Here is a 26,407-nt window from a genome sequence, read left to right as displayed (position 1 = left end):
AAGGCATTCTCCATCATAACTGCAGCGTTGAATTTCAAGCCAACGAAGTACGCAAAGTGAAAAAGTTCGAACAAGGATTTATAAGCGATCCCATAGTGCTCAGCCCAAGTAACACTGTGCGTGACGTTATGGAAATTAAAAAGAAACATGGCTTTTCCGGAATACCGCTAACAGGTGAGAAATGTATACCTTTTCAAGGTCTTAGAGGGAGCCCGCAAGAAATCTTTATCCTGTACACAAAAGTCATTTGGCGCGAGTTTTTTAAGACCTGACAATTGCGTCTTCATGTCTGCAGCGATCATAAGTGCTACGTTTCCGTCAAACTCTCGCGTGATGGCATGAGTCATTCAACCATTTACTCTTTCATTTGTCTGCTTGTTTGTTCCTCAGATACTGGTCTTCTTGGCGGTGTCTTGGTTGGAATTGTCACATCACGTGACATTGATTTTCTGGCTGAGCATGAATATGATTTGAAGCTGGACAAAGTCATGACACCACGAGATCAGCTGATTGTGGCCCAGTCCGGATGCAGCCTGAAAGAGGCCAATCAAATCCTACAGAAAAGCAAAAAGGTCAGTGTTTTACTCTTTGCGCATTGAGGTTGCGCATCGCTTGAGACTGTATCTATTAAAATCGATGTGCATATAACCTCTCTCAAAATTATTCATAGATTATCCAGCAGACGAGTAATAAAAATGGACAAAGCGATCAGCTTAATACTGATTTCTCGAGTAAAGTAGAACCAAAGCAATCCCGGATGACTTTCGACAATCAATTGGAAACTGTTTTGTCTGTGTGAAACAAAGATCTCGTGTGATTCTCAGTAAAATGTAATTTCGATTTAGAAATAGCATCGTTTTGTAAAACACTTAATGCATTTTACCTATCATACAAAGTTGGCACCTCTCTATGTCTGAAGGAAAGTTCTGGAAGCTTTTTATTCGCCTCTTCTTATCTTTCACGCGAACGCAAAACCCTATTTATAGGCATGCAGTTGCAGAAAGACCGAAAGCTTAACCCGATCATATCCTGAGCGTTGTCCGAAGGCTTCAGTTATGTCGAGCAAATGCTGGCTACGTTAAATGACGAGTTTATTGAATTGTGTCTCCTGTAGGCGAAGCTTCCCATCGTCAATGATGAAGGAGAGCTAGTGTCGCTTATGGCACATACAGATTTAAAGAAAAACCGCGATTTTCCACTGGCATCAAAAGATGGGAAAAAACAACTGTTAGTCGGAGCTGCTGTAGGCACGCGTGAGGAAGATAAACTTAGAATTGAGGCTCTTGTTCAAGCTGGGGTCGATGTTGTTGTGCTGGACTCGTCCCAAGGAAACTCTGTCTTTCAAATTAACCTTATAAAGTACATCAAAGAGAACTACCCGAATCTGCAGGTATGTTTTCAGAGCATTTTAAGAAAATCTATTACGATCATGAACGCACTTAGAGAGTCACCGTCCTTTCTCGTCCGCTCGCCTCTCACCGGGTTTAATTCCTGGACCTAGCCTCTCATGTGACTTGAGTCTGCTGCTGGTTCTCCGGTCCTCCGGTTTTCCTCTCAACAGACCAACATACCAAAATCCAATTCGACCTGGAGACAGTGGACAGTGGACACATTGTAAAACGTCCATTGCCAAATTTCCATTGATTTTGCGAATGAAACTTTAAGTGGGTTTAGAGATGCTCTTCTTACAATTGGCCTCGTGGATTTCTTGTGATCCTCGAGTGTTTTCCTGTTTGAACTTCGTTTGAATCCGTTGTAACTGTTACTTCCTCTCGCAGTTGGTAATAATTTCCCTTTGCTTTGTACTTTACTTGGTGGGAAACGCGATGGCTAAAATAATAAAAACCATCTTCTTCTCTCCTTTCTCTTGAAGGTGATAGCCGGAAATGTTGTGACCGCTGCTCAGGCAAAAAACCTGATAGACGCAGGCGCGGACGCTCTTCGAGTGGGAATGGGAAGCGGGTCAATTTGTATTACACAAGAGGTTATGGCAGTCGGTCGGCCCCAGGCCACAGCTGTATTCCGGGTGGCAGAGTATGCGCGAAGGTTTGGGATACCTGTGGTTGCTGATGGTGGAATTAGAAATGTTGGTCACATTTTAAAGGCGCTTTCTCTTGGAGCATCAACTGTCATGATGGGTTCGCTCCTGGCGGGGACCACAGAGACACCCGGAGAGTATTTTTTCTCGGATGGTGTTCGACTAAAGAAGTATAGAGGTAAAGGCCAACTATAGCACAAAGTACTTTTTTTTCACCTTGGGAAACACTTGGCGATATTTTCCATCGATAGGGGCAATTTAGATCTCCATATTCATTGCAGGCCTTTCCGCGTTATTTCCGACAATTTAAAACTGTTTCGATGGCTTTCTCTCTTAATTTTTCAATTCAGATATGTGAGCAAACCGTACTTAAACCTTCCGTCATAAGATTGAGTGATATATGTAGTGGAGATAAGCAGGAACTCAAAACAATTTCCGTTTTACTAATATAAGATTTTGAAACTAATGAACTGTCGTGATGTTTCACAATGCACTACTCGAGCATTTCAGAAAACCCTGCAATGAAAGTATCTTTAAATGAAAATCTTGTTTATCTTTATTTTGTTTCACGCCTGTATACTCTACCTGTTTAAAAAATTGCGCAAAAATGTTTTTTTTAGCAAAGGAAGTAACAAATTTGCTGCTATCCATTGCGTGCAGAGAACGCATTTATCAATTCAGAAGGTCATGAAGGCTATGAACAGTTCCGCCCGCCAAATAACCACCCGGAAATTTGAAAGTTTGTATTAAATTAGGCAATCAAAGCCACACGAGATGATCTTTATCCGTGGAGAAAGACTGTTTATCCGTTAAGTGGGTTTAAAAAAGATGAGAAATCTTTCCGGCTCTATTAATTAAAATCTCTCTGTATGTTTTCTTTACCTCTTGTGTTCCATTAATATAAAACTCGTTGATCTATTTTAAATGGTACGCCAATTGCGCAATAAAGAACAGTTGTAGTAGGTGTAAGCGACAGCAGACACCTTTTTCGCCGCGAGGAATTTTAACAAACCGACAATTTTTCAATTCCGACATATGCCTGCCTTCAATTTGATTTATGTTTTAAGGTTGGTGTGCCGTCTTTCCAAGCGCCTTTCCATTCCTTCAAACCTCAAAGAAGCTTTGGTTGATTGATAGATAATTTTCTTTCCACTCAATTGCTCTAAGGTATTAATGGCATCTACGAATAGAATCTGCTGATCTCTCGACTTAGAGTTTGAATCATGTCCTGACGAAAAAGGTTTCCATCCGGCCTTAACCGTTTCATTATATACACATTAATTGATGATACTGTTTTATTCTTAGTCTCGGTGGTAATATCTTTAATTTCCTGCGGGTAAAGGAATTATAGCCTCTTATTCATATATTTAGAAATAAATTGGTATATGATGAATCATTAAACGTAACATATATGTCAGAAACGCGTTGAGAAGCTTAGTGCACTCTCGGTGGTGCATTTGCTTATAACCGTTTCGATTTTTCTCGGTCTCTATAGGCTCTCACTCAACAACTCATTGTCTTCAATTAAGACACGTAGAGCTATCATTAATTTACACTGATTATGCCAAAGTTTCGGTGTGCCTGTCTCACAAATGCTTACCACAGATGGAAACATGAAGTCTTGTTCGCGTTGTTCCCTCCACTGTCGTGGGTGATCTCGCTCTCTGTGGCGAGAACTTTCAAGGAGTAATGATTTTACCCTGGATGGGAAGTCGATTCCATCAGAGGTAAACCATTACCTTTCGTCACGTCAAGTTCGAGCGTGCTAACCACAAGCAGTCTTGTATCGCATGTTTGAGTCTGATGATAAAAACGAATGCGTTATGAGATTCACACTTATTTCAGTGGTTATAGAGTGAGAACTGAGATGGTGGATATTTGAGCTCAAATACAGAGTGGTGTTACATTGATCTCTCACCAACATGGAACAATGAAAAAAACTGTGGGGTCCCTTTAATGATCCGAATCTCGTTCTTCCGATTGCCGGCCGATTGTCTTCCGATCCGAATTGATGTTTCATGACGCACAAAACTCGGTCTTACTTTTAAACTTACGCATAAACTGATAAACGAATGAAGTCCAACCGGCTAATCCAGCTCGTATGCTTCTTTTTTCGATAGGTATGGGCTCACTGGACGCGTTGGAGCATGGATCAAGCCAAAGTCGTTACTTTGTAGAAAGCGACAGACTGAAAGTGGCGCAAGGGGTGTCTGGAACGGTGCCAGACAAGGGAAGTGTCCACCGCTTTGTTCCATATCTCTACGCGGGTATTCAACATGGTTGCCAAGACATGGGTACCAGGAGCCTCTCTGCCACTCGATCCATGATGTATAGCGGTCGACTTAAGTTTGAAAAAAGGACTCCGTCGGCGCAAAAGGAAGGAGGCGTCCACGGCTTGCATTCATATGAAAAAAGGTTATATTGATGGTCAGTGAATCTTGTGAATATACCGCGTGACATTGCTGGAACCTTGCGTGACAAGTGCTTGCGACGTAACTTGTACGTGTACAGTGTACGAACGGTCCTCTTCAAAAGTCCTCTATTGTGGTGACACATATTACAATTGTGTAATGCTTAAGCACCTTTCCTTGGTTTCGAAAGTTACCCTATAGAGGGCTTGCTCTGCGAGAAATGAGGACTCACCTAAAGAGTTCCGTACCAGTTTGATAATTGTGTGACATGTATTGCATTTGTGTGACGCTTAGTACCTTTGAAAACCTTAGCTGAAGAGTTCCCCATCAGTTTACTGTTGTGTAACATGCATTGAAGTTGGTGTACTTTAGGGAACAGAACTGTTGTATGACATGATACGAGTCTACGTGACTTGCGTTACCTCTGTTTGGTTTTTGCTCAAGACGGTGCGATCAAATCATTATGAGATATCTGTACTCTTTTGAAATTGTAGATCTTAATGACGAATAACACATCTTGATATTTAGTAAACTTGTGAAAACATGAAACTTTGTCTGTGTGTAAGTGATCACTTCAAATAAAACATGAGAGCATATCTCGAACCTTTTTAAAAAGTGTTACGATTAAGGAGCAATAGAGCAGTGTTAGACAGTGCTATTGTTGAAACTAAAATTGGTACAACTACACCATATGTGCCCATATCTGACGAAATGCACAGTGAACTTGCAAGTGAACATGAACTTGCAGTTTGCGCTTACGTTCAAGTGATTTCTACATCTGCCGAATGACTGCCTTCATTGCACAGTTAGACTGGTGTACGTTACAGAAAGAATTGGGAAGGGTTGGCGGTAGCCTGTGTTAGGCCTTTAAACAGTGGAGAGGAGCGACATGTGGGCGTACGTACGTCGACAAGCAAGCGCACCCAACGGTTGTTGTTGCCAGGGAAACGGCTGTGTCGCGTCTCGTTTTCTCTTTCTTAACGCTCCCGTTTAGTCCGCGACCATGATTTTTCGCGCGCCCATATTCTGCTCTTTTCCACAGATCGGGATGGTTGCAGAATTTTTGGGCTTCGTCAATAAGGAAATATGTTCTCTTTTTGTCATTTCGCCATTTATTTGCTCCTTCATTCATGAGAGTAGTCAGCATGTAATTTCTCCTTATAAAATGCCCCCGAATCATTTATTGGGCTCATGAGAACAAAGGAAATGATCGCCAACCTAAGAAGCTTTGATTGTCAAACAAATTCTCCTTGTCGGTACCAATGGACATGAAAAGAGTAGGGTATAGAGAATATGAATGTTCGAAGGCTGTATCGCTTACCTATCCTTTTTCAATCAATTATCGCTTCACTGTTTTGTTTCGTTTCGAGTTTTGTACCACGGACAAACGAGTGAGTATTTTAAACTTTTATTTCTCAAAATCGACACTCTTTAGCTTTAAGTACAATGCATCAACGTCAACGTGTTCTATTAAATTCGCGGCAACCTGTACCGAGGAAGACAAAACAATTTATGTTCAGCCATAAACCTGTGAAAAGAAGCGGGGGCAACATCATCCCCAGAAAGAAGCGAACAGTCAACGAGGAGGCCTTCTTTCCAGTTTAACCAGCGTGGCGTGAAACGAAAAAAAGTGGGACAGAAACTCGTTATCACTAAGGATGGGCCGATAACAAATATTCGATACCAACGATACCGACGTCCACTCGGAAAATTAAGATACCAGCGAAGAGTATCGATGCTTTCGAAACTGCACGTGACATGTCTGCGCTTTGATTCACCCCACCGACAAGGAGCCAAAAATACTCTGGGCTCGAAAATGGGAAATGAGCGCTACAGTGTACCAGTCTAAGTGGCGTGTGAACGGTGTAAGAGTGGACCGATCGACAACCGTGAGTTTCGATTAAGAACGTCCTTAATCGGGTTTTAAATTTTTGACTGTCTTGTTCATGCTCCTACGGAATACTGAACACTGCATAACATTAACAGTGCTAAATAACCCTATTTTTTCGTCAATCAAATCATGTGACTTACCATTCGACTCAATAATGTCACAGCATCGAAATCGATATCGAAGAAAAACGTCAGTATCATATCTGGTATTGTATCGATTCGGAAAAAGCATATCGGTCCGTCCTTAGTTCTCACTAACGAGTGGCGCACGCGCGGTCATTACTGGCCGAGGCATTGGCCGTGACGTTTTGTGTGGGTGAGTGTCACACAATTCTCACCAGTCTTGGCGTGACACTTCAAATATGGACTATTCCCGGAAAGAAGGACTGCTTGTTTCCTGAACATGCGAAAGCTATAAAAGTTGCCTTTTTCAACAATATCAAATAAGATCGCAAGAAATAATGTATTTATAAATATTATCTAATTTACAAGCTATTTCTCATCTAATCTCTTATGGACCAGGACTGTAGAACTTTGTCCTACTCGCGTTTTTTTTTACAGACAAGCTATGTATAAAAAAATAATAATAAAGAGCGTTTTTAAACGCTTTTGACTCTAAGCGACAATTTTTATCGACTCTTTTATTATAAATAAAAGAAATGTCGTCCCGATTTTTTCGAAGCGTCCCTGTCACAAACGCTCAGAAAACACATTCCCCGATTGCCTAGAAAGAGAAGCACAACATGTATGTTCTAGAAAAACTCTGAACAACAACTTAAAATGCCAAAGCCTGTTTATACACATTTCGAAAACAAACTTACTTCGATTGAAAAGATGCTTTGAGTTTGTGGTTCTGTGTCGAAACTTAACAAAGATATTTTTTTACACTCGATATACTCCCAGCCACATTTTTCCTTGGATAAAAAAAATGCTTAATTGTTTTGTACGCACGTACGCTTTAGCCGCGATGACAGATGACGGAAATCCTAAAATCTTGACCATGATTTCCGCTGGGTCAGTAAAACTGTGATAAAAGGTCAAGTTAGCGATGAAAAACGGGCGTTACTCACGTACCATGTGATAATGAAAATGCGTTAAATCCGCCTACCTTGAGAGGTCTGAGGTCTTTAAATAATTTAGGTTCGATTGCTAGACGAAATGGAGATCACTGACGGAAATAGAGTCTAATTATGGCACATATTACAAATGAACTTCGCCCTTGCCATATGGCGCAGCCACGAGGGTCGTGAGATTATCCCCACGAAAAAATCTCTTCTATGGCTTTAACTACACCGCTGCACATACAAATGGCGCTGAACTTTTCCACGATTTTTTGTTTTACTTTAAATGATCAAACATTTTCATCCAAGTCGTGTTCAAATGGAGCGTCACTATATTCTGAGTTTCCCTTTTCAAACGGATTGAATACTGTTTGACTTCAAACAGTAAAGCCAAGGATATAAGCACGCGAAACTACTGCACTTCCCTGAATTGAAAACGAGATCTTCTGGCTAGGATCTTCGTGATCTTTAAGGCATATTCAGCTTTCAATTCGAGGTGCCATTTTCCAATTCTAAATTCTCAGTGAGTTTCTTGATCTGCGCAATGATTTTTAGGGCGGGTCCAAGTCTGATTGACATTCGAGTTAACAAATGATCTTCCTGCATCAAAACAAATGAATGTCCATCAATGTGTTCCTCCCTGAACGCATGCGCAATTTCAGCAGACCCCGTCAACGAAGCGACGAACTGACAAACGTCATCAACTGTCCATTCCAGTACATTCTCGTTTAAATCTGGTCGGAAACGAGGCACAAGCTTGTGTGGCGATACTCGTGACGATTCTTTAGGGTTCGGAGAGGCTTTGGGTGTAGCTGTTGGACTTTGTCTTTCATCTGAGGCTGTAGCAACTTCGGGACTTCTTCGTATTACACAATCGCGGTCAGCGGTCAATGCCTGAGAGTGTCGGTTTTCGCTACCGATTTCAGCCTCTTTTTTATTTTCGCAAACCTCAGGAGCAGGTCTCTCCTCCTCCACGTTCGAAATCCGGGCCTTCGTCACAAAATTATTGTCTTCCGTGTGACCGTTGACCACCGGTGTGTTCCTGGGCGATGAAGATCTGGACCCTCGATGCATTGCCAATGATGAATGTGAGACAGGGAGGCCCTGGAGCCCCGCGCGAGCGGCTGCCGCAGCAGCTGCGTTGGCTTGGATGAAAGAGGATTGGAAAGGAATGTTCTGCGTCAATGGGTTGTGTTGAGTAGGAGGTGTCAGTAGTCTGTAGTGCATTAAGCTCTGGTGAAGGGCAGATGAGACTCCCGGCAGTCCACCACGCAGGGCTTGATGGTAAATGCTAGGGCTGTGAGGTGAAGTCAAAAGCAGGGGGTCTGGTAACAACCTCGGCGAGTTGTGTGATGGACTTACGAGGGGGGAGGGACTGGGTAATTGAGTGAACGGGATGAAAGGTTGACAGTTGACTGATTGTGGTTTTTGCTGTTGTTTGGAGTTTGAGCCTGCTCGCGCCGTAAGTTCACGCGTCAGTATATCCTGGTTAACATGGTTTTCAGCAGCCCTCTCACTGTGCGAATTTAACGCATCTACAAGATCAAAACGAGAAATGTTTTCACATCTTTCACTATTACAGACAAACACTTTTTCGCAAGAACGCTGCCGGTTATACAGCTTTCCTTACTTAGAAATTTCTTGTCAGTGGCAAAAACCTTTCTTGTCACCCCATAGCAAGTCCCGAAAAAAAGGATTCCGTGAAATCGACCATACCCCTTATCAAAGTTTTACTTTGCCAATAATTAATTCTCCCCTCACTGCGACTCATCTACTCATATTCTTGTAAGTCACGAGAATTTGGGGTTAGATCAAGATAACAACTTCTTGCTGATAAGTTTGAGTATTCTTATTACCTGTTTGATGGATAACGTATGAATATCGTAAGGAGAAATAACATGTTAATCACTACTAGGAGTTAAAGGTTAATGGTAGTTATTTTGGTTGAATCCTTGGTGCTTAAGTTCACCTTGCCTTTGATGAGATTTGAGGAGAGATTGCCGAGGAATACATTATACGACCACACACAAACCATGTTGATCTGCATCTTTCTACGTAAGCGTTTCAAATGTTTGAAACAACTCAAGAGGTATCACACCAGGGTTTTAAGGGTAGCCAAGAATGAGATCATTTTTCTTTCTTGTCTCAAAAAATCGCCATAACAATGTTCTTCTCACCTTGGTGGACCGCCCTGAAAGCACTTCCTCTCCCTGAGGCACCTTGAGGTCCCCCTTGGGGTCCTCCTGGAGATCCCCCGGTTTCTTGCGAGGGAGAAATGCGAGGTGTATGATCTCTTCTAACTTGCTTGGAATTATCAACAACAGTGGCATTTGCCCATTCCGGAGGGATATCTCTGAAGAAGAACGTGTTCCTGGGGTCAAACTGGAACCTATCTGCTGTAGAAGGGAAACAGATGGAAGAGGAAGGTTAGTTAAAAACCAGTTGTTGCGAGACAGATAGATTCAACGAGGCTGAGGAAAAGGGAATTTCCTCCTTACTTAGTCAGCGCTTCTTTTCAACCTGCTTTTCTGCTACTCATCTAGTGAAACCTATAGTAAATAAATATCATTTCAACACCGCTATTTTCCGATAAGACAGTAAAATGAAAAATCTATGAAGCGTTGTGTCTCATTTTATTAGTAAAATAAGAAGCCAGCAACAATTTAAGGCAGCTGTGTGTTGACAGATTTCTGCCGCCCTCTTCAGTATACCAGAGTTCAAGCGTATCCATCACAAGTCAATTCTCAGACACCCTGGCTCGTATATTGGAAACAGCCGAAACAGAGCGGTAACTTTCAGACGAAAATCTTAACACACTTGTGAGAAGGCAAAATAACGGTCATTGACATGTCAGTCGTGCTCCTGTATTCAGAGATCTTAGAAAAGAATTTATTCGGAGATATCCATACTGATTTCATTTATCTTACTTTTTTAAAATCATGTATTTGTTGTCATGACAACAGGAACCCAGTTTGACTTAGGAGCTATATTTTCTAATGTTCGTCGGGACAAGATTGCGAAAGATTGTCACTATTTGCAATACAACCTAAAGATTTCTTATCTTAACATGTCGTACAAAACGGTGAGAGAATGACAAAGAGTCTTAGGAAAGTCACATAATATTGTGTTAATTCTGGAGATGGCATTTCCTGCGGGATACACGGGTACCACACGAGATCGATCTTATAGTGTCTCATGGCAGACTGTCTTAATGTCAACATGACCAGTGCAAATATTGCACATTTTTGGTACTAAAAAAGCGTCCGCAAGCTTTGTTTTCTTCTTCTCGTCTAAGAAGACAACGTAAGAGAAATATAAGCGAACATTTTAAAGTCGTTAATTGAGATTTGCATTCGCGAGGTGAGCACTCACAGTAACCAGTTAATTATAACGCGTTTCCGCTCTGAAAGTACATCAGGAAAACGGGTGTTAAAGTTGGCAACCAGCAGCGAAGAGTTAATCCGGCTTAGCAAGGCACGAAAAGTGAGATACCATTCAAAATTAATTTCTTTGCTAACTTGCAAGAAAGATAAAAAGGCTTGCTGCAGACACGCCGGTACCCCAGTGCGTGATCAGTGACGTCACTAATCCTAGCGCTCTTGCCTTTCGAACAACATAGTCTCACGTACTGACATTATGATGAAATGATGAATTAAGCAATTATGACAGTTTTCTTTAAATTCAGGTCTAGGGGGTTTAACATGAAAACTAAATGATAGAATAAAAAATCTAATGGCGACCTCGAATTGTCAGCATCTGGAGCAAATATATAATGACGATATTTCTTTCGCCTATTTGCGCGCAATTGAGAGTCAGGCACCAAATCCTAGTAAATTAAAACATTTGTTCATAAATGAAAAGTTAGTTTAAATATTGAGCTTATCAATCGCTTCCAGAATGACATTATAGTGGCGAAAATAAATGTACACTGCACAAATTGGGTCAAAACACTGTTCGGTAAGCAAAAGTATAGAGTCCAAAGTAACTTTTTGCTGAGCTTTCCTGTCGTTCATATTCACGGCTCAATTACTCTCCGTCTGGAATTGACTGATTTCGAGGATTTGGTTGACTTAATTGACTTGATTATTTTTCCCTGCATAATAGAACTCCTGATCAATGTTAAATGCTTAGACTAGAAAGTCAAAGACGCGTTTTCTTCTTTAAAACGGAATTGATACGCAATGGAAAAGACAAGTATCATTGACTTGTCTGTCCTTTGTGCTTTTGCTCTGTGTCCTCTGCGAGAAAAACCTAAACTGAAGTAAGTGAATTGTACAAATAAATCTGAAAGCAGAGGTTATGTTTCGTTTTGAACTACCCAATCTGCGGATTACTTTCCTTTAAAAAGTAAAGATGACATTAAGAAAAAGCAGAACATAGTTATAAGTTTAACAACATGCATCAAAACCAAAGAACCTAGTTTGCACTTCTCAGAATTTTGTTTAAAAAGCTGTAAGCTGGAACTTTTTCAAGAAAGTTTTAGGTATGTTTTGCCTTAATTTGACCCTGATCAGGAATCTACGCACAAACGTTCTGTTTGATTGGCATTATGATAACAAGATATTAAACTATTCTTTAAGAAAAGTCAAGCTTTACGCCAAAAAGGCCTTCCATGGTTGAGCGCATGGATGCTCTCTTCTGCAATTTTCATAAAATTTATGGTTTTCTTTCGCGTTCGTTCTGCTTCATTCTAACCTGGAAACGCCTGGCTGAGACTTCTTAGGCTCATTGTTCGAAAATAAAGACATAAATTTAGATTACGTATTAAAGCTTGTAGAATAGCGACAGGCGTTTTCCAAGGTATGATATTGTTTTGAGAAAGCAAACCAAAGAAGATACTAGATCCTTCGTGCAACCCGTCAAGTGCAAAATTTGCTTCAAAAGACCTCTTGAAAGAATTAGAAAATTTGGGGTTAACCTGTGATCAATTCTACGCAATAAAGATAGGTTCAAGAATGACTGCAACTCTTTAGAGCAGTGATTAAAAAAGACAATCTAAATTATAAATTCAGTATTTCAATCATTCACAGTTAATGTGATATTTTTAAATGCTTAATTAATTGTTTTTCAAAATCGAACTTTATCACTTGATGAGGGATTGCGAAATTGCTTTTTTTTTAACTAACAGAGCTTTAAGCTAAGACGATCTCAAGCTATCTGCAACTCAAACATCGGGGCTCAGTGATCACACAGCTGTGTACGCCTGAACTACCTCTCACAGATTCTCTTCGTCTAATACAAAGCTCTCACCCAGAGCGGGTGATATTTTGACTACTCTACTCTTCAAACAGCTGAGATAAGTGATTATTTTCTTGCAAAAGGAATAAACAAGGATAGGGAAAGGAGATCCGCGCAGTTGGTGAACGAACAAACATTAATCATTATAAAAATAAAACTTGACCAAACTTACTAGCTCGCCGTTTCATGGTGTTGACTTTTCCCAAGTTTTGGGGAGATAAACTTCGGGCTCGTTTCGGAGGCTCGACTGCGGGCGAAAAAGGGCTGTCGTCTAAGGGCTCAGAGCACTCCGATGCAGTGGACGAGTTTGAGTCCGGCGAATCTCTCAAATCGCCGCCACCATTGCGAACTTGGCCGCTCGTGCAGTTTTCTAGGTCAGATGAAGAGCCCTGTCTGGTACCGACGAAATGTAACCCAGGTTCGTAACCATCTTGTCTCCATACCGGCTTGGAAGAGTCCTTGCGTTTCCTAGCTGGAGAGGGCGGAGAGGAAACACTGCATTTGCTTGCTAATCTTCCCCGGTTCTGTTTCCAGGAAAACAAATGGATTAAACGAAAGGTTTGAAGCACTATTACGTCGGTTGTAAAAAGCCTAGCGAACTGTGCCAGCAATAAGAATCGCACGAATGGTGCCCTTTTACAAAAAGCTGCCCTCAAGCTGTTGCGTCTTGCAGCCGGCGTAAGGGATTGCGAAAATAAAGGTTAAATACTTACTTCTATAAACATAGCGCGTTGCCACAGTGTTTACAATATTGAGCGGAATAAACAACAGATAAGCAGGAACGTCCGCGTTACATGAAGTACCACATGAATATCGAGCTGATCACGGTCAGATTTATTCCAGTCGATAAATGTTAGGATATTTATCCATTTATGGAAACGAAGTTAAGAACCACGGGCGGGAATAGTACACTTTATATAGGATAATCCGTAAAAAGCATTAAAAGGATATTATAAGAGATCTACGCTAATAAAAATTCCATTCACTTTCCTTCTCGTGGACCAGCACGAAAGGAATTGTATAAAAAATACAATAGTTGGTGCGTACGTGATAAAATTCGCGCGACGTCTGTGAGGCGCACCAAAGCTACTCAACTAAAGCCGTGTTTTATGCTGACATTTGACCTATGGGACGTAAGCTTTATTAATTATATTAAAAGGCAGCTATGCTAACCACTCTAGGGTTTTTCCCTTCTATCGATTCTTCAGTTCAACAATTTGAAACTTTCGGAAATTACTGCCAATTGAGCTCGTCAAAAGACGACAAGATTTCAAATATCCTTCCAAAACAACGCAGGTGCGAACGTGGAAAATATTGATATCTGCACGCAATATCCAGCAGATGATACGTGTCCACAGCCTTCGTCTAGAATACGCAACTGTTATCAACAATGTAGAGGCAACTTCATGACCTTCAGTCGCCGGACGTGAAAAGTGAACTTGTCATTTCTTTTTCAACTTCGAGCCGGAAATATTTTCATTCGTTCTAAAGCCAAGTGCATTGTCAAGCTGGTCATCTGTCAAAAACCGGGCGGATCGTGCCCTTTAGAACAATAATTTCGAATTGTAATTATATAATGTGTAGAAGTGTGCCAAATGCGGAACGGGTTGAATGTCACATTCTGCCCTATTTAGACATAAGTTCCGTCGTAAAAATGACAAAAAGGGAATGATTAAAAAACAGTGATTGAAATATCTTGTCTACGATGTCAATATAATCAAAAGTTTTCAGGTTCTGTTCAATCGAACCAACAAAAGAAAAAAAGATAGCATTAACAACTCACTTTCACACATGAACGACACAACTAGTTTGCTGAAGACATCTCCAGCCGAGATAGGAATAATTTTTTTTGTACAAAGCAGACTGGCCTCGCTGTAGACCGTCTGATGTACTCTCTTTCATAGAGGCCCCCCGTTCCAGCTGGACCCAAACTGTGAAACAATTTCAAGAGCTATTGTTTCTTGAAAGCTGTCAATTTTATCACCTCGTTGCACCGCCTTTTCCGTCACCTTGATAGTCTCCGCAAACATTTCACTAAAGTCCTATGTTCTTTTCAAAAAGCATCAACCGCATGCAACCAGTTTCGGTCATTTTTCCTCCCTCGTTTCCCTCAAAATTTTTTGAACAGAATATAATTATCTTAACTTCCACTGTGCTTTCTCATTGTCATCAATTTTTCAAGGTATTAGTACCAAAATACAAATCGTATCTAAGAAATGCACCGGGGGCGGAATAACCAAGCTGTTTTTCAATCGTTAATAATGGTGTCTGCATATATTGGAGCGCCGTTTACCTCAGCCCTAGCCCGGGAACTTGATTTCAGCTAAGATGCCAGCTATGCTAAACAAAACGAAGATCGATAATGATATAAACAATAGGCATAATTAAAATAACACACCACAAGCGCTGCTAGCAGGCATAAAACCAGCCTTATCTCAGTGGTGGCATCACACTACAAGATTTGAAACCAACGAAGTCGCAAAATCTTTTTTCAAACTAAAGCATTTTGTTATGTTTTGGGATGTTAACAAACAGAAAATCAATTCTTACCACAGGTGACGAGATTCTGCAGCCCAGACAATCACATATAGGTGGGTGAACTTTTATCAACCCGCGCGCAATCAAACTCTTAAGAGATTTTCCTTTGTAGCGAATACTTCTTTTCCAGTCCTTGGCAGTTTCTCGTCCGCTGATGTACTGAAGCTCATTCGGTGTAAGCCAGTCGTTTTGAAATAAAATACACGGTCCTTTGCTTCCTTGGCACAATTTAGACACGTACAACAGGGCAGCATTCTCACCGCACTGAATTTCTAACGGCTCTTCCGTCACAAGTCCTTGATCAGATCCGACTGGCCTTTCGCTGCTAACACTGTCAAAGCCGCGAGCCGGATCGCCGGCTATATTTTTCTGGCTGGCATCACTAGGCTCTATTTTCACGTTAAAACTAGAGCTTTCAGAGTGGATAAAGCTGCCATGACCGGCAGGCTTCGCCACCGAGTTTGAGCTCGAATTCAAAGGAGGCATTTGCACGGAGATGCTGCGGTCGGCATTCAGTTCGTGAGATTCGTCACGATTATCGCTGGTTCCAAGTTTTTCTCGTAGTGTCTTAAGTTCATTAGCATGTGACAAACCGGTAGTCGTCTCTCCAAGCGGCGGCACTGTCTCAGCAGAGTCACTCGCAGCCATTTTCGTGTCCTTGAGGCGAAAAAAATTGCAGCTCCATCAAAACGGCTTGGTTGCGAACCTCCTCGGAAGTTATCATACGGACACAAAGTTTGCTCCGCGAACGTTTGTGTTTTGGAGTGGCGGCGTTGGCGACAAACTTTGTGCCGTCTGTCGCCGATAAAACCTGTCGCTCTTTATTTGATGTGATACCTTGCTGGCATCGCTTTTGTCTGATTGGCTGGCGACCTGTCGGAGTGAAACGTTAATCGTTAGATCGTCCAATGGAAAGCGACCATTTTAGTGAATAGCGAGTTTACTATTACGGTATTTCATTGTTCTGTCATGAAGACTAACTTTGTGTCTGCCAGCCAATTTGTCTTAGAGAGAACGCAAAATTAAATTTGGCCTTTATTTTGATTTTCAGAAACCGAAATGTTGCCTACGAAGTCACAATAGTCCAATTTTAAATCAAGTTCCTTCCGTTTTCAGCTAGGAAACATTTCCCCGTCACATTTCCGCCAAACTCGACAGGAACTCGTAAAAAGTTGAAGTTTGTCGCCAACTCTAACGATGACATCGCCAAAATTCGTCGCTGCCGAAGAATTACATACATTCTCGACACCGTTTAGCCTTTCTAAATATTATTCTCCAGGAGCGAGGCAAAAAGATCAGTTTCACGATTTCAAGCACGTCTGTCGTATTTAAATAATGCATGAACACGTCCCACGGCCTTGTCTATAATCAACCCATTGTTCTCGTGTAGGGTTATGACGTCATTCAGCCCACGCAAGAGATCAAGACTAAACATTGAAATAACCAACGAGCGATAAAATTTCTTCTTCTTCAAGGCAAAGGATTCACCAGGAATAACGAGAACGATGGCCGGATGAGGGATTCAATTGAGGTGCAATTGTCCGTAAAAAAAGGGAAAAGAGATCGCAAGATTTTGCTAGAAGCATTTTCACCATTCTTGATAGTTTAATACTGGCGGCCGCAGAGATTTTGCGCGATTTCGCAATTACACCGGAACGGCCGTCAGTAAATTAATACCGCAATTACTGGGCGACAACTGATGCAGGATAAATAAGGTTTACTTCTGCGTGTTTTTTTTTTTAATCAAAAGAAATTATTTCTCAAAGAATTAAGAGAACTCTGGCAAAATCCTCCTGCACTCGATTCTCTTCTACAGTCACGCGACGATCGCGCAATATTCAAAACTCATTCAAATTGTAGAGGCGTTCGCTTTAACTTTTTCAACGATATCGAAAATGGAATATATCAGCCTTGTGGTTGCGCTGTAATTGCCAAGCAAACCCGAGCTGTCAACGATATCTACGCACTATTCAAGCGGTTGAATTTAATCGGACCTTGGTTTAATGCCAGATTTTCATTATTTTTCTTTTATTAATATCAATATTTTTTTTAATACGCTGACATAAAAAGCTTATTGGGAGGGTCTGAGAAAACAAAGGGATCACGCGCTTAGATATGACAAAGCTTCGTGAACACAGAAGTGAGAAATCACTCAGCTAGTTTCGAATGATACTACTTCGCCTTAGCGACTGCGCTATCCTTTAAATTCTTCCTTTGCTTCAGGATAAACATTTCATTTTGTTCAAATGTTTACAATATACAATTGCTTTATCTCGTTCCAATTGTCGACGGCTGCTCACCCACTTGACTCAGGAAATGCACGCTTACTTATCACACCGGATGTCCGATGGATTCGCGATGGATACTTGTTCGATGAGGGAAAGTAATACTAATATTGTTAGCGTTGGATTGAATTTAAAAATAACCTTGCATGTCGCAAACCTGCGTTGTATTAAAAAGGCGTCGAACTGAATTATAACTGTGAAGGTTCTACAACGTAGAATATATTGTAACGACCCACAACTGATGAGCTCATAGCTAAATTTGACGCGTTTAAAAAAGGCGAAGTGATTTTCAACTGACTTATGGTTCATGCGGATAGTTAAGAAATAGAGTTTTCAACCATATCAGTTACGCTGGCTTATAAGAAAAATCACTCATCCTTAAAGGAAGGTTTTATTAAGGGTAATGAAGAAAAAAAAAATTCTGGGATCTGACTGCAAAGAATATATGGCCTTGTTGTTAACATACTTTCTATGCTCCCCGTTTCGCTTGAAAGCTCGATTAGACAAGGGAGGTGCAATATCGCGTAGTAGCTGTGTCGTGCGTAAAGCGATCGGGAGAGGCTAGAACATGCCAGTGATAAAATGTAGTCTATCTTTTGTCAGCCAATGATATCATGCTATCGTTCATTAAACTTGAAGGAGTTAATGAACGACTTTTATCGTTTCATGACTTCCTTGCTCAACAACGCTACATTAGTACATTACACGTGCTTCAAATTGAGCCAACTATGGCAGTATGCAGTGTTCTTCTATGCCGAAGACTGCATTTAGATAAGGTGGTATCATTTCAGAAATCCGATACTGCTTCCTGCAATAAGAATATTGAAGCGCAGTGATACAAAGATAATTTACAAACGTGGTCTCTTTTTAACGTGATCATTAATCAAGAAATTGCAGAAGGTATTTCTCGCGAGGATTAAGACACTCCCAGAAATCATGATTTACTTGTTTATATAACCTACAAGTTCTGTTGGAGTTGCAACTAGATGGTCACTTCATTCCCACCTTTATCCAAGCATGACAAAAGAGAAGAACCTCCAAAAACACTGTTAAACTTTCGTCGACATCTGTACAGTTGAGGTTATTACAGTTCAAGGCCCAGCAATTGAACAAAGTGATCTTTGTAATGATTTGGTTAAACACCGGAGAATATGTTCTTTGTTTGCTCTACTAGCCATGCGCAACACGAACGTTAAGTTAATCAGTTCAGTCGAAGTAACTGTAATAAGGACTGATTCATCACCTTGCAATTCTTATCTTGCTATTTATAGCTGCATACAATATAGAATCTAAACTATGATTGAAGAAAAAGTAAATTAAAAAATGACTTGCTATTCCATAACGCACTCACGGAAAATTCCGGCAGCTTCTTACAAGTCTAGAGGAAATCCGTCGGCTATTAAGTTGGAGTGCTGGATTTTTGCCCAAATCCAATGGCGTGCATGCCTAAGGCTTGGAAGTCAGTCACACAATGTAAACGCTTTATATCTAGGGAAAAGCTGTATTCTCTCTCGCAAAATGCAACATTGCCTCTTTTCTTTCTTGCCGTCCGATTTGAGCTGAAGGTTGACGCCAAATCTAACACAACATACGGTTGGGCCGGGAAGACTGAAACAAATAAACTTATCAAATATTGACTCTGAGTTACATTTCACTGAAGCTTCCCTATTTTTCAAAGAAATGTCTCTTTTCTATAGCTTATTACAATAATTTTTTACCTCTGTCTTTTCAAGTCTTCTGCAAAGCTTTTCTGTGTGTTTTTCAACAAATGACCCAAAGTTTCTAGTAAAAGTTTTCCATATATTTTCAGTCTTGCCAACGCTAATTGCATACACCCTGTTTTCGCGGTGAGCGGTGCTTCGACAAGTCAGTTACGTTTCACAATTTGGTAAAGTTCCTTACCCGAAACGGTAAACGCTCTGAGAAGTCTATTAACCAAAAGTAGCAACAGGCCAAACTATTCTGCTTGCGGGCTGCAAAGTGTTAGAGAGTTACAACAACACTTTTATTGCTGGTTTCTTTCGCCGTCTGCAAGGGTACCGCCATTTACGACTCACAACAATTGTCTTCCCGCTTAATTAATTTTGCATTCGTCATCATCAATTTCCTTCAATTTTTATAAGTATAAGAGTTCTTTTTCGGCTTTTCTTTCGTTTTCGACGTGCGCCATGATTTTCATGGAAAGAGAAGCCCACAGCTAGAAAGATACAAATTTGACTTCATATTACATAATTTTATTAGCAAAACTAATCGTTTGTCTTGCCTAAAACAGTCTTAAAGCACTTCAATTAGCAAATTTCATTGTTAATCATACAAGCTTACAACAGTGAATATAGGACTAAAAGTGTTACCTAATAAAACGGACCAAACAGTTCTTCGCTCTTGGCTAATCCGCCGATTATCTCTCTCTTCAGCAAGAAGTACAGTCCGCCTTTTGCTGACGTTTTATGACTGTGTGGGATATTCTTTGCCCTGTTTTGAAGAGCTTTTGTCCTTGTTAAGAACAACATGAATACAACATTGAACCCTCGGCCCTTGCACTTCTGGATTAAACGTGTTGAACCTTGACAGAGAAGGAAAGATTCCATGCTCCTTTTGCGACCTATGAATTTAGTGCTCTGTTTGCCTCGCTCTTTGTTTGGAGCTTTTTCGAACGACTAGGATCCATCAGTGCTCAATGCTATTATGATGTTCTGTCAAAAGTTTTTGCATTGATCAATCTCCGTTGTAAAACCCAACTGTAAAACAGTCTTTCTCAAGAGGAATGCCTGCAATACCTGCATTTTAGCTGTCGCTGCTAAGTTGATTCGTGAACTATTAAGAGTCTAGATGAGAGACCCAATGAAGTGCCTTTTCCTCTGCGTATTAAAATGAATTCTCAGACGGATGAAGGACCAGTTTTAGTTTCAGTTCAGGCTTGCTACTGAACAACATAACACGGAAAGGCATGGAGTTCCCTAAATAATGTTGCAATTGGATGCAAGTCAAGCATATCTTGGAGTCTACTTTGCAAGTTGCATTTTCAGTATTTAATTTACTGAACAATGTTCGAACGAAAGTTAGGTTATCATAAAGAAAAATAAATAATCACAACTGATTTTATTTGATGGAACGACCGCACATTAACAACTGTTTGTAGTTTACGGCCAGTTCTATTCAATTATTTTTCCGGAAATGAGTGCGCGAATTCCATCTGTGTTCTGTATCACAAATTCAAGGTCATCTTGCCTCGTAATAACATTTACACATTATTCACTTAGACTCTCCTTAATCTCATAAACTGAATTTCATCCACGATACTTGACATGTTTGCCTTTCTTTACTCGGCCCTTTCGTCGTCGAAGCATGATTCCAGTTCAATGAAAGTTACTTGAGAGATGCACCCATGGTTACTCGTCTATATATTTGACATAAAGCCACTTGGCTAGACAGAATTTGAATTCTCGAAATTCGAAGCAGATTCTCTCATCGAAAAGAAAAAGAAATGAACCCCGTTGTAGGATTCAAATAAAAAGACAATGGACTGGCACAGAGCTGATTATTTGACCTCATGTACCAAAGATATGGGTTGAAGTAAGTTACTGTGTTATCCAGTAGTAAATCGATTCTCTAATTGTGTTAAATAGCGAATTTTAAAAAATTACATAACAAAACTATTAGATTTTTCTTTGCTTGTTTATCAACAAGAGGTTGATAGCAGAAGGCAAGCCTCTAAAGTGAATTCGAAAAGCCAAGGGTATTGTGTCCATTTGAATTATATTAAATTTTGACAGGCAATTTAGCGTTAAATCTCTTCCCTGCCGACTGACCCTGTATTACAATTTCTTAACAAACTGATAACTTTGCTTCTCACGGAAATTGCCTTGGCTTGTGACATCGGTATTGTGTAAAATAACAGCATGAGCACTGTAAGCTTTCTTTGAACGGTTACATCTAAGTTACTTCCCTACACGATATCTCGATGCAAGCTCTTTCAGTCTTTACCACTGATATCAATAACCAACATTGGTGTGATAAGAGCTTCTAAATTTCATTAACAGATTGATTTTAAGAATATACAAAACAAAAAAGGCATCCCATCGAGAATGTTTACCGAGAAACAAGCTTAAAACCCTGTCAGAAGCAAGTCAGAACATGCATCACAACCTACTTTGAAATTAAGCTGTTGTTAACAACAAGGGACACGAACATCTTATCATCATGATCTTATTCTGATCATTCTTGCTTGTCTCTAGAAAAGAAATCAGTTTTCGATTACATGTACATTATTCATAGAACCTAAAATTTACCACTGTTTTTCAAACACTAAGATGAGAGGATATTGAGTTACTCCTTAAAAAAGATTTGAAACTCAATTTAGTGGAACTCGATCGGATTGGCGTGGTATCATCCGACAACAGCCATAGCGAACAAAATTAGAACATTGATGTGATACATTAAAACATTACTACAGTTTCGAGGCCTTTTCTTTAATAGGTCATGTTTTAACTGAGGGGAGAAAACATTCTCACTAGTCGCTTCTTCACACGTGAGAACTTGATTTTAACAGGCCGACCAAAGTTTAGTATACAAAAAAGATCGGATCTTCGTGCAAATCTGGCTAATGAAACTCTACGATATGTAACCATCACTCTTCAATTTATTCACTGGCACGACTTAAACTTAACCACGCAATGAACTTCGCCTGTTCTAAAATTCATAGAACAATGACTAAATGCTTCCTTGAGACAATGAATCCACACTTGCCTTGTGCACATCGACTGAACAGGTAACGAATTTATCGTAAAATTTCTAGGGAAACAACCTACGAATATTGTCCTTTGATATTGCCAGTTCTCGTTGCCCAATTTAAAAGCAAGGCAGATCTGAAAAAAACTTTAACGACGCTTTTAGTGGGTCAGTTACGTTTCACTGGAGTCACTCTGGGCGATGAAAAAAAGTGATATTGTAAACCATATCGGTAAGAGTTCCATGCTGTAATGGCAATGCGTGAGAGCTAGCACGTTGTAATGTATAGTTTGGTTGATTTAGGCAAGAGAAATTGTCTGAACAAAAAAAATGAAAGGTTTTTCAGAACCGTCCTTATAAGAGAATAATTTCATTTAGTCACTAACAGCTTGAAAAATGGAATGTCCTGCTCATCTACGCGTCCTGTTTGGTATCTCTTGAAATTCTTTCCGGCACAGCCACAATGGAATAAAATGCTTTCGTTGACAAAGCATAATAATTCATTGTGTACAGTAAGTGAGCAAAGGGCTTTGACCTAGAAATTTTACATATCACCCCGTATACCTCAAAGTAACTGAACTTTTGCGCTGCCTTTCAATTTCGTTTGACTAGTAACTGTTTTTGTTGAGTCCGTAAACGAAAAATCATATTTCACCCAAGTACATAACGAAGAAAAATTTTGCGCCATTTTACAATCTTGTTGTTGTGTTTGGAAAAGCGATGTGGATAAGACTATTGGTTTGCCTTCAAATTAAAAAAGTAATCCAAACGATTCAAATGCAGCTGACAAAATGACGAAGTTATATTTAATGATTCAAGATTTAAGATTTCAACGCACCTGGTCGAGGAAAAAATCACGCACGCCTTCCCGGACTGCAATGCAACCTCTTCAGTGGGAGCGCGTCCAAAAAATTAATCCAATGATTACCTCGAAAAGAATCTGTCAAACATTGCGCAATCAAGGACCGCCCTTTTTGAGTCCGATCAAATATTCCGTAGAATTTGTATCTCTTACTCGTATCTCTTACAGTGTATCGTGCAGGAATGAACCAAACGGATTCACGACCGGCGTGACATTCACGCATGGACGGCGTGCCCCGCTTGCAAGCCCCTATTGACGTCATCACGGACAACAAATCATACGCTTCAAATCTCACTGCCTTTGTGTTTATGATTGATTCTTGCAATCCCTCAATTGTTTTCTTGGTTAGAAGGCTTTGGTTCTGGATCAGTTGTGTTTTATTTGTAGGATAGTACTGTCGCCACACCGTCAGTTTTTCAATTAAGTATTGTTCGTGCAAGCTTTACGACGCGGACGGCCAATCATAGGCGAGCATTCTTTAACTCATGTTGTCGCAGCTTGCTCTATCTGGCCGATCGACGTACGGCAGTCTGATCAACTGCCCACATTAAGACAAGATGTCTGCATCAAGCCGAAATTGCTGGCAGAATCTAAGTATTCATCATGTTGCCGTTAACTATACTTAGCAGTAGGTGAAAAACAGCGTAGAAATTCGGATCAGGGAATCCTAAAAGATAATGTTTCGCACCTAAACTAACATTGCACACAGTCATTCAACAAATCAATCAATCATTGAATCATTTGAAAGGTCACTCTGCAATGCATGAACGCTTCCATTTCATCAAAGAATAACAATTACTGAGAAAAATTTCCATAAGTAATAATATTGTCGTCTTAATATTGTCACCAAAAAAATTCCCCTATACGTTATTTAAAATGGTGATTTACGGCTTTCTCGCTTGTTCTGCTCTCATTTGCGAGAACCTTCTACGATATCTGTTTATCTATATATAGAATTGTTTGTATTTCTATTCATCACGAAAGCAGAAAACAATTTTACGGTAGTTTCGAAACTGGAATATGTTTACCTTTCCACCAAGCAAACCATGGAAAAGATTTTTCTACAGTTTTCAAAAGACTTTACCATCCCTCTATGAGAAGTACCTGCGATACATCCTTTTAGTTCTCAAACGATATACTCTTTCAAAAGGGCTAAAGTTGTGTCTGATGAAAATTTAGCCTGAATTTTCCAGTTCCGTCATTTGCAATTCACGTCGATCTTCTTTTTTCCTATTGGTTCCTTTTTCTGTTCTATCTCCATCTCTCCAACGTTTTTTTTAGGCTGGCAAATTATTGTTTCAGGGCGCATCATTTAAAAATGCCGGTGCGTAGCTTCTTTCTAAAGGAGTTTTAATAAACTATCTACTACGTTTTCATTGAGCATAGTTTCAGAATCAATCTCTTTCTCCTATAAACTCTGTAGGTTTAGCCTTAATACATTCTGGTCCCATCTCAGAAAGGAGTTCGCAGTACTGATTTGTTAATGAAAATACGCCGCATTGGTTTCGCACACAAATGGCTGAGTAATGCTGACATCATAATTCAATCAATCATCTGCAGGGCTCTTATTTCATCAGCTAGGGCAGTTGGTCTGTTGATTTGTTTAAAAAAGATCGAAACACATGTTGATAGGAGATGTGAAATCATCTGAAAGTACGCAATGTTAACCTTTGAGTACACTGTTTCTTTGGATCGTGGCTTCAACCATGTTAACCGTTGCAAGTAGCTCAGAAATATTAAGAATTTGAATACGATAAATTCTCACGCCCGAGGACAAAAAAAAATTGGGGGATTTCTTTAAAAAAAAAAAGAAAAGATGATTTTTAGCAAAAAAATTAGTTAAGCCTTATAATTCCCTACCACTGGTAACGTTCGAAATGGTCATAGAGTTCTTAGTAAAAATCTTCGTCTGTCTTGCATGCTTAGACTCCCAGACTTTACGTCCAGTAGTTTCCGTTTTTGTCATAAGTCTATCATGGGCACGGAATTGTCTTTCACTTGTTGATCGCGTAAAATGAGGCTTTCGACGGTCGACGAGCAAATATTTGGACCATCGGTCTGTTAAGCCGACATTTCAGAAGATGCAGTTTCAAACTGAGGTAAAAGAAAGTTCCCAATCCATTAGGAAGCATCAATTGTTCCTACACAAAAAGTAATGACACCTAATGTATTTCGACACGGGCCGGAAATGTTTGTGAATAAGATTAATTAGTGGAATATTTGGATAACCAGCAAAGTAAAAACTTTGTGGCGACATTTGGTTTAGAACTAACTCAGAACTGGGGTGAATGGGTGGATATTGACAATTCAATAGGAATCATCAATTATTCATTCGCAATAAAATTAATGAGCAGCCAGTGTATTTCAACACCGGCCGGAAGTGTTTCAGAACGGATCGGAAAAATGGATCGTACCCTGACAACTGTTTAAGATTAAAATTAAGAAGTTCCCGATGTAGAGAAGAGATACATGAACAACTTACAAAGAAAATGGAAGCTGGTTACCTTCTCCAATAACAGCCAGTGTAATAGCCGCTAAACTAAACATACATCGCCACTCTTTCACAACTGGAAAGGAATTTGAAGGTGCTATTGAAAATCGAACAGGGACCCAGGAACCTGCGGAAATAACTCAGTTTATTGCATTGTCCTCCCCAAAGTATCTCGTAATAACAATTAAAGATCGTAGATCTACAAAACTTGCCGGAAGATCTTTAATTAAGTGTGGGAGAAGAAAAATATTTAGTCAAGTAAAGATCTGTGAAAGGAAGTACATCAGATCATTCTAGAAAAATACCATAATAGTCTTTTAGGCGCCCTAACACTATGATTACTCAAATGCTCTTTGTTAGAAGAGCACGTTGGAATTCAGAGTGTACTTTGGGATGCCAAAGCGTCGCGACGCATAGCAAAATATTTTTTTTAAAAGAATCAAGACTACTGGCTAAAGAACACGGCTTTAAGGCCTTTTAATCTGAAACTGAAAGGAATTAAACCACATTTGAGCTTACGTAAACATTGTTGTTGAGGAGTATATGCAAATTGCGAGCAAGTGCAAACCAGCACGTGCAGTTCGTGCTAAGACACGGGAAAAATCTGGCCAATATCAGAAGTACAACCCAAGCTTGCATCTTAAAGAGTCTTACTGTATTTATCCGGAGTGGATTATCACACATGAAAAATGTTCCGGCCCCTTTTAGTACTTCCGAGTATTTCCTCGTCTCATGTCTACAAACCTATTTCCCGTTGGTCATAAATGCTGTTCTCTCAAGCTGGTTTTTATGAGAGAGAATTAATGACCTTCAACAATATTTCCAGAACTCGTTTTCATCTTTGTGTTACCGAAATAAGATATTG

The 26,407-nt window shown here is 40.1% G+C and overlaps 2 protein-coding genes across 6 annotated transcripts in view; one reads left to right on the top strand and one right to left on the bottom strand.

Moving 5' to 3' along the window:
* The window catches only part of LOC113682545 (inosine-5'-monophosphate dehydrogenase 2), a 7,243-nt gene extending 2,179 nt beyond the window's left edge, over window positions 1-5,064 (top strand). For both annotated transcript variants that reach the window (XM_027199703.2, XM_027199702.2), the window contains 5 exons: window positions 4-174; window positions 391-572; window positions 1,115-1,390; window positions 1,874-2,216; window positions 4,159-5,064. In XM_027199703.2, coding sequence (XP_027055504.2) covers window positions 4-174; window positions 391-572; window positions 1,115-1,390; window positions 1,874-2,216; window positions 4,159-4,463 — 1,277 coding nt within the window. In that variant the 3' untranslated portion in view covers window positions 4,464-5,064. The remainder of the gene's footprint in view (window positions 1-3; window positions 175-390; window positions 573-1,114; window positions 1,391-1,873; window positions 2,217-4,158) is intronic.
* A 777-nt stretch (window positions 5,065-5,841) lies between these two features.
* LOC113682576 (uncharacterized) lies at window positions 5,842-25,664 on the bottom strand. Of its 4 annotated transcripts, none has more exons than XM_089181146.1 (5): window positions 25,556-25,664; window positions 15,189-16,049; window positions 12,811-13,162; window positions 9,578-9,796; window positions 5,842-8,935 (listed from the first exon to the last, which is right to left on the bottom strand). In XM_089181146.1, the coding sequence occupies exons 2-5, from the start codon at window positions 15,822-15,824 to the stop codon at window positions 7,887-7,889; spliced, it is 2,256 nt and encodes a 751-aa protein (XP_089037272.1). In that variant the 5' UTR covers window positions 15,825-16,049; window positions 25,556-25,664; the 3' UTR covers window positions 5,842-7,886. The 4 variants fall into 4 exon arrangements, with proteins under 4 accessions (XP_089037272.1, XP_027055540.2, XP_089037274.1 ...); XM_027199739.2 differs by lacking the exon at window positions 25,556-25,664 and adding an exon at window positions 23,028-23,720; XM_089181148.1 differs by lacking the exon at window positions 25,556-25,664 and adding an exon at window positions 16,415-16,517.
* Window positions 25,665-26,407: the final 743 nt, after the last annotated feature.

This window comes from Pocillopora damicornis, chromosome 8 (genome assembly GCF_964200805.1).
Source record: "Pocillopora damicornis chromosome 8, jaPocDami1.2, whole genome shotgun sequence".
In the NCBI taxonomy this organism is placed as follows: Eukaryota; Metazoa; Cnidaria; class Anthozoa; order Scleractinia; family Pocilloporidae; genus Pocillopora; species Pocillopora damicornis.
This window is presented reverse-complemented; position numbering and strand designations above follow the sequence as displayed.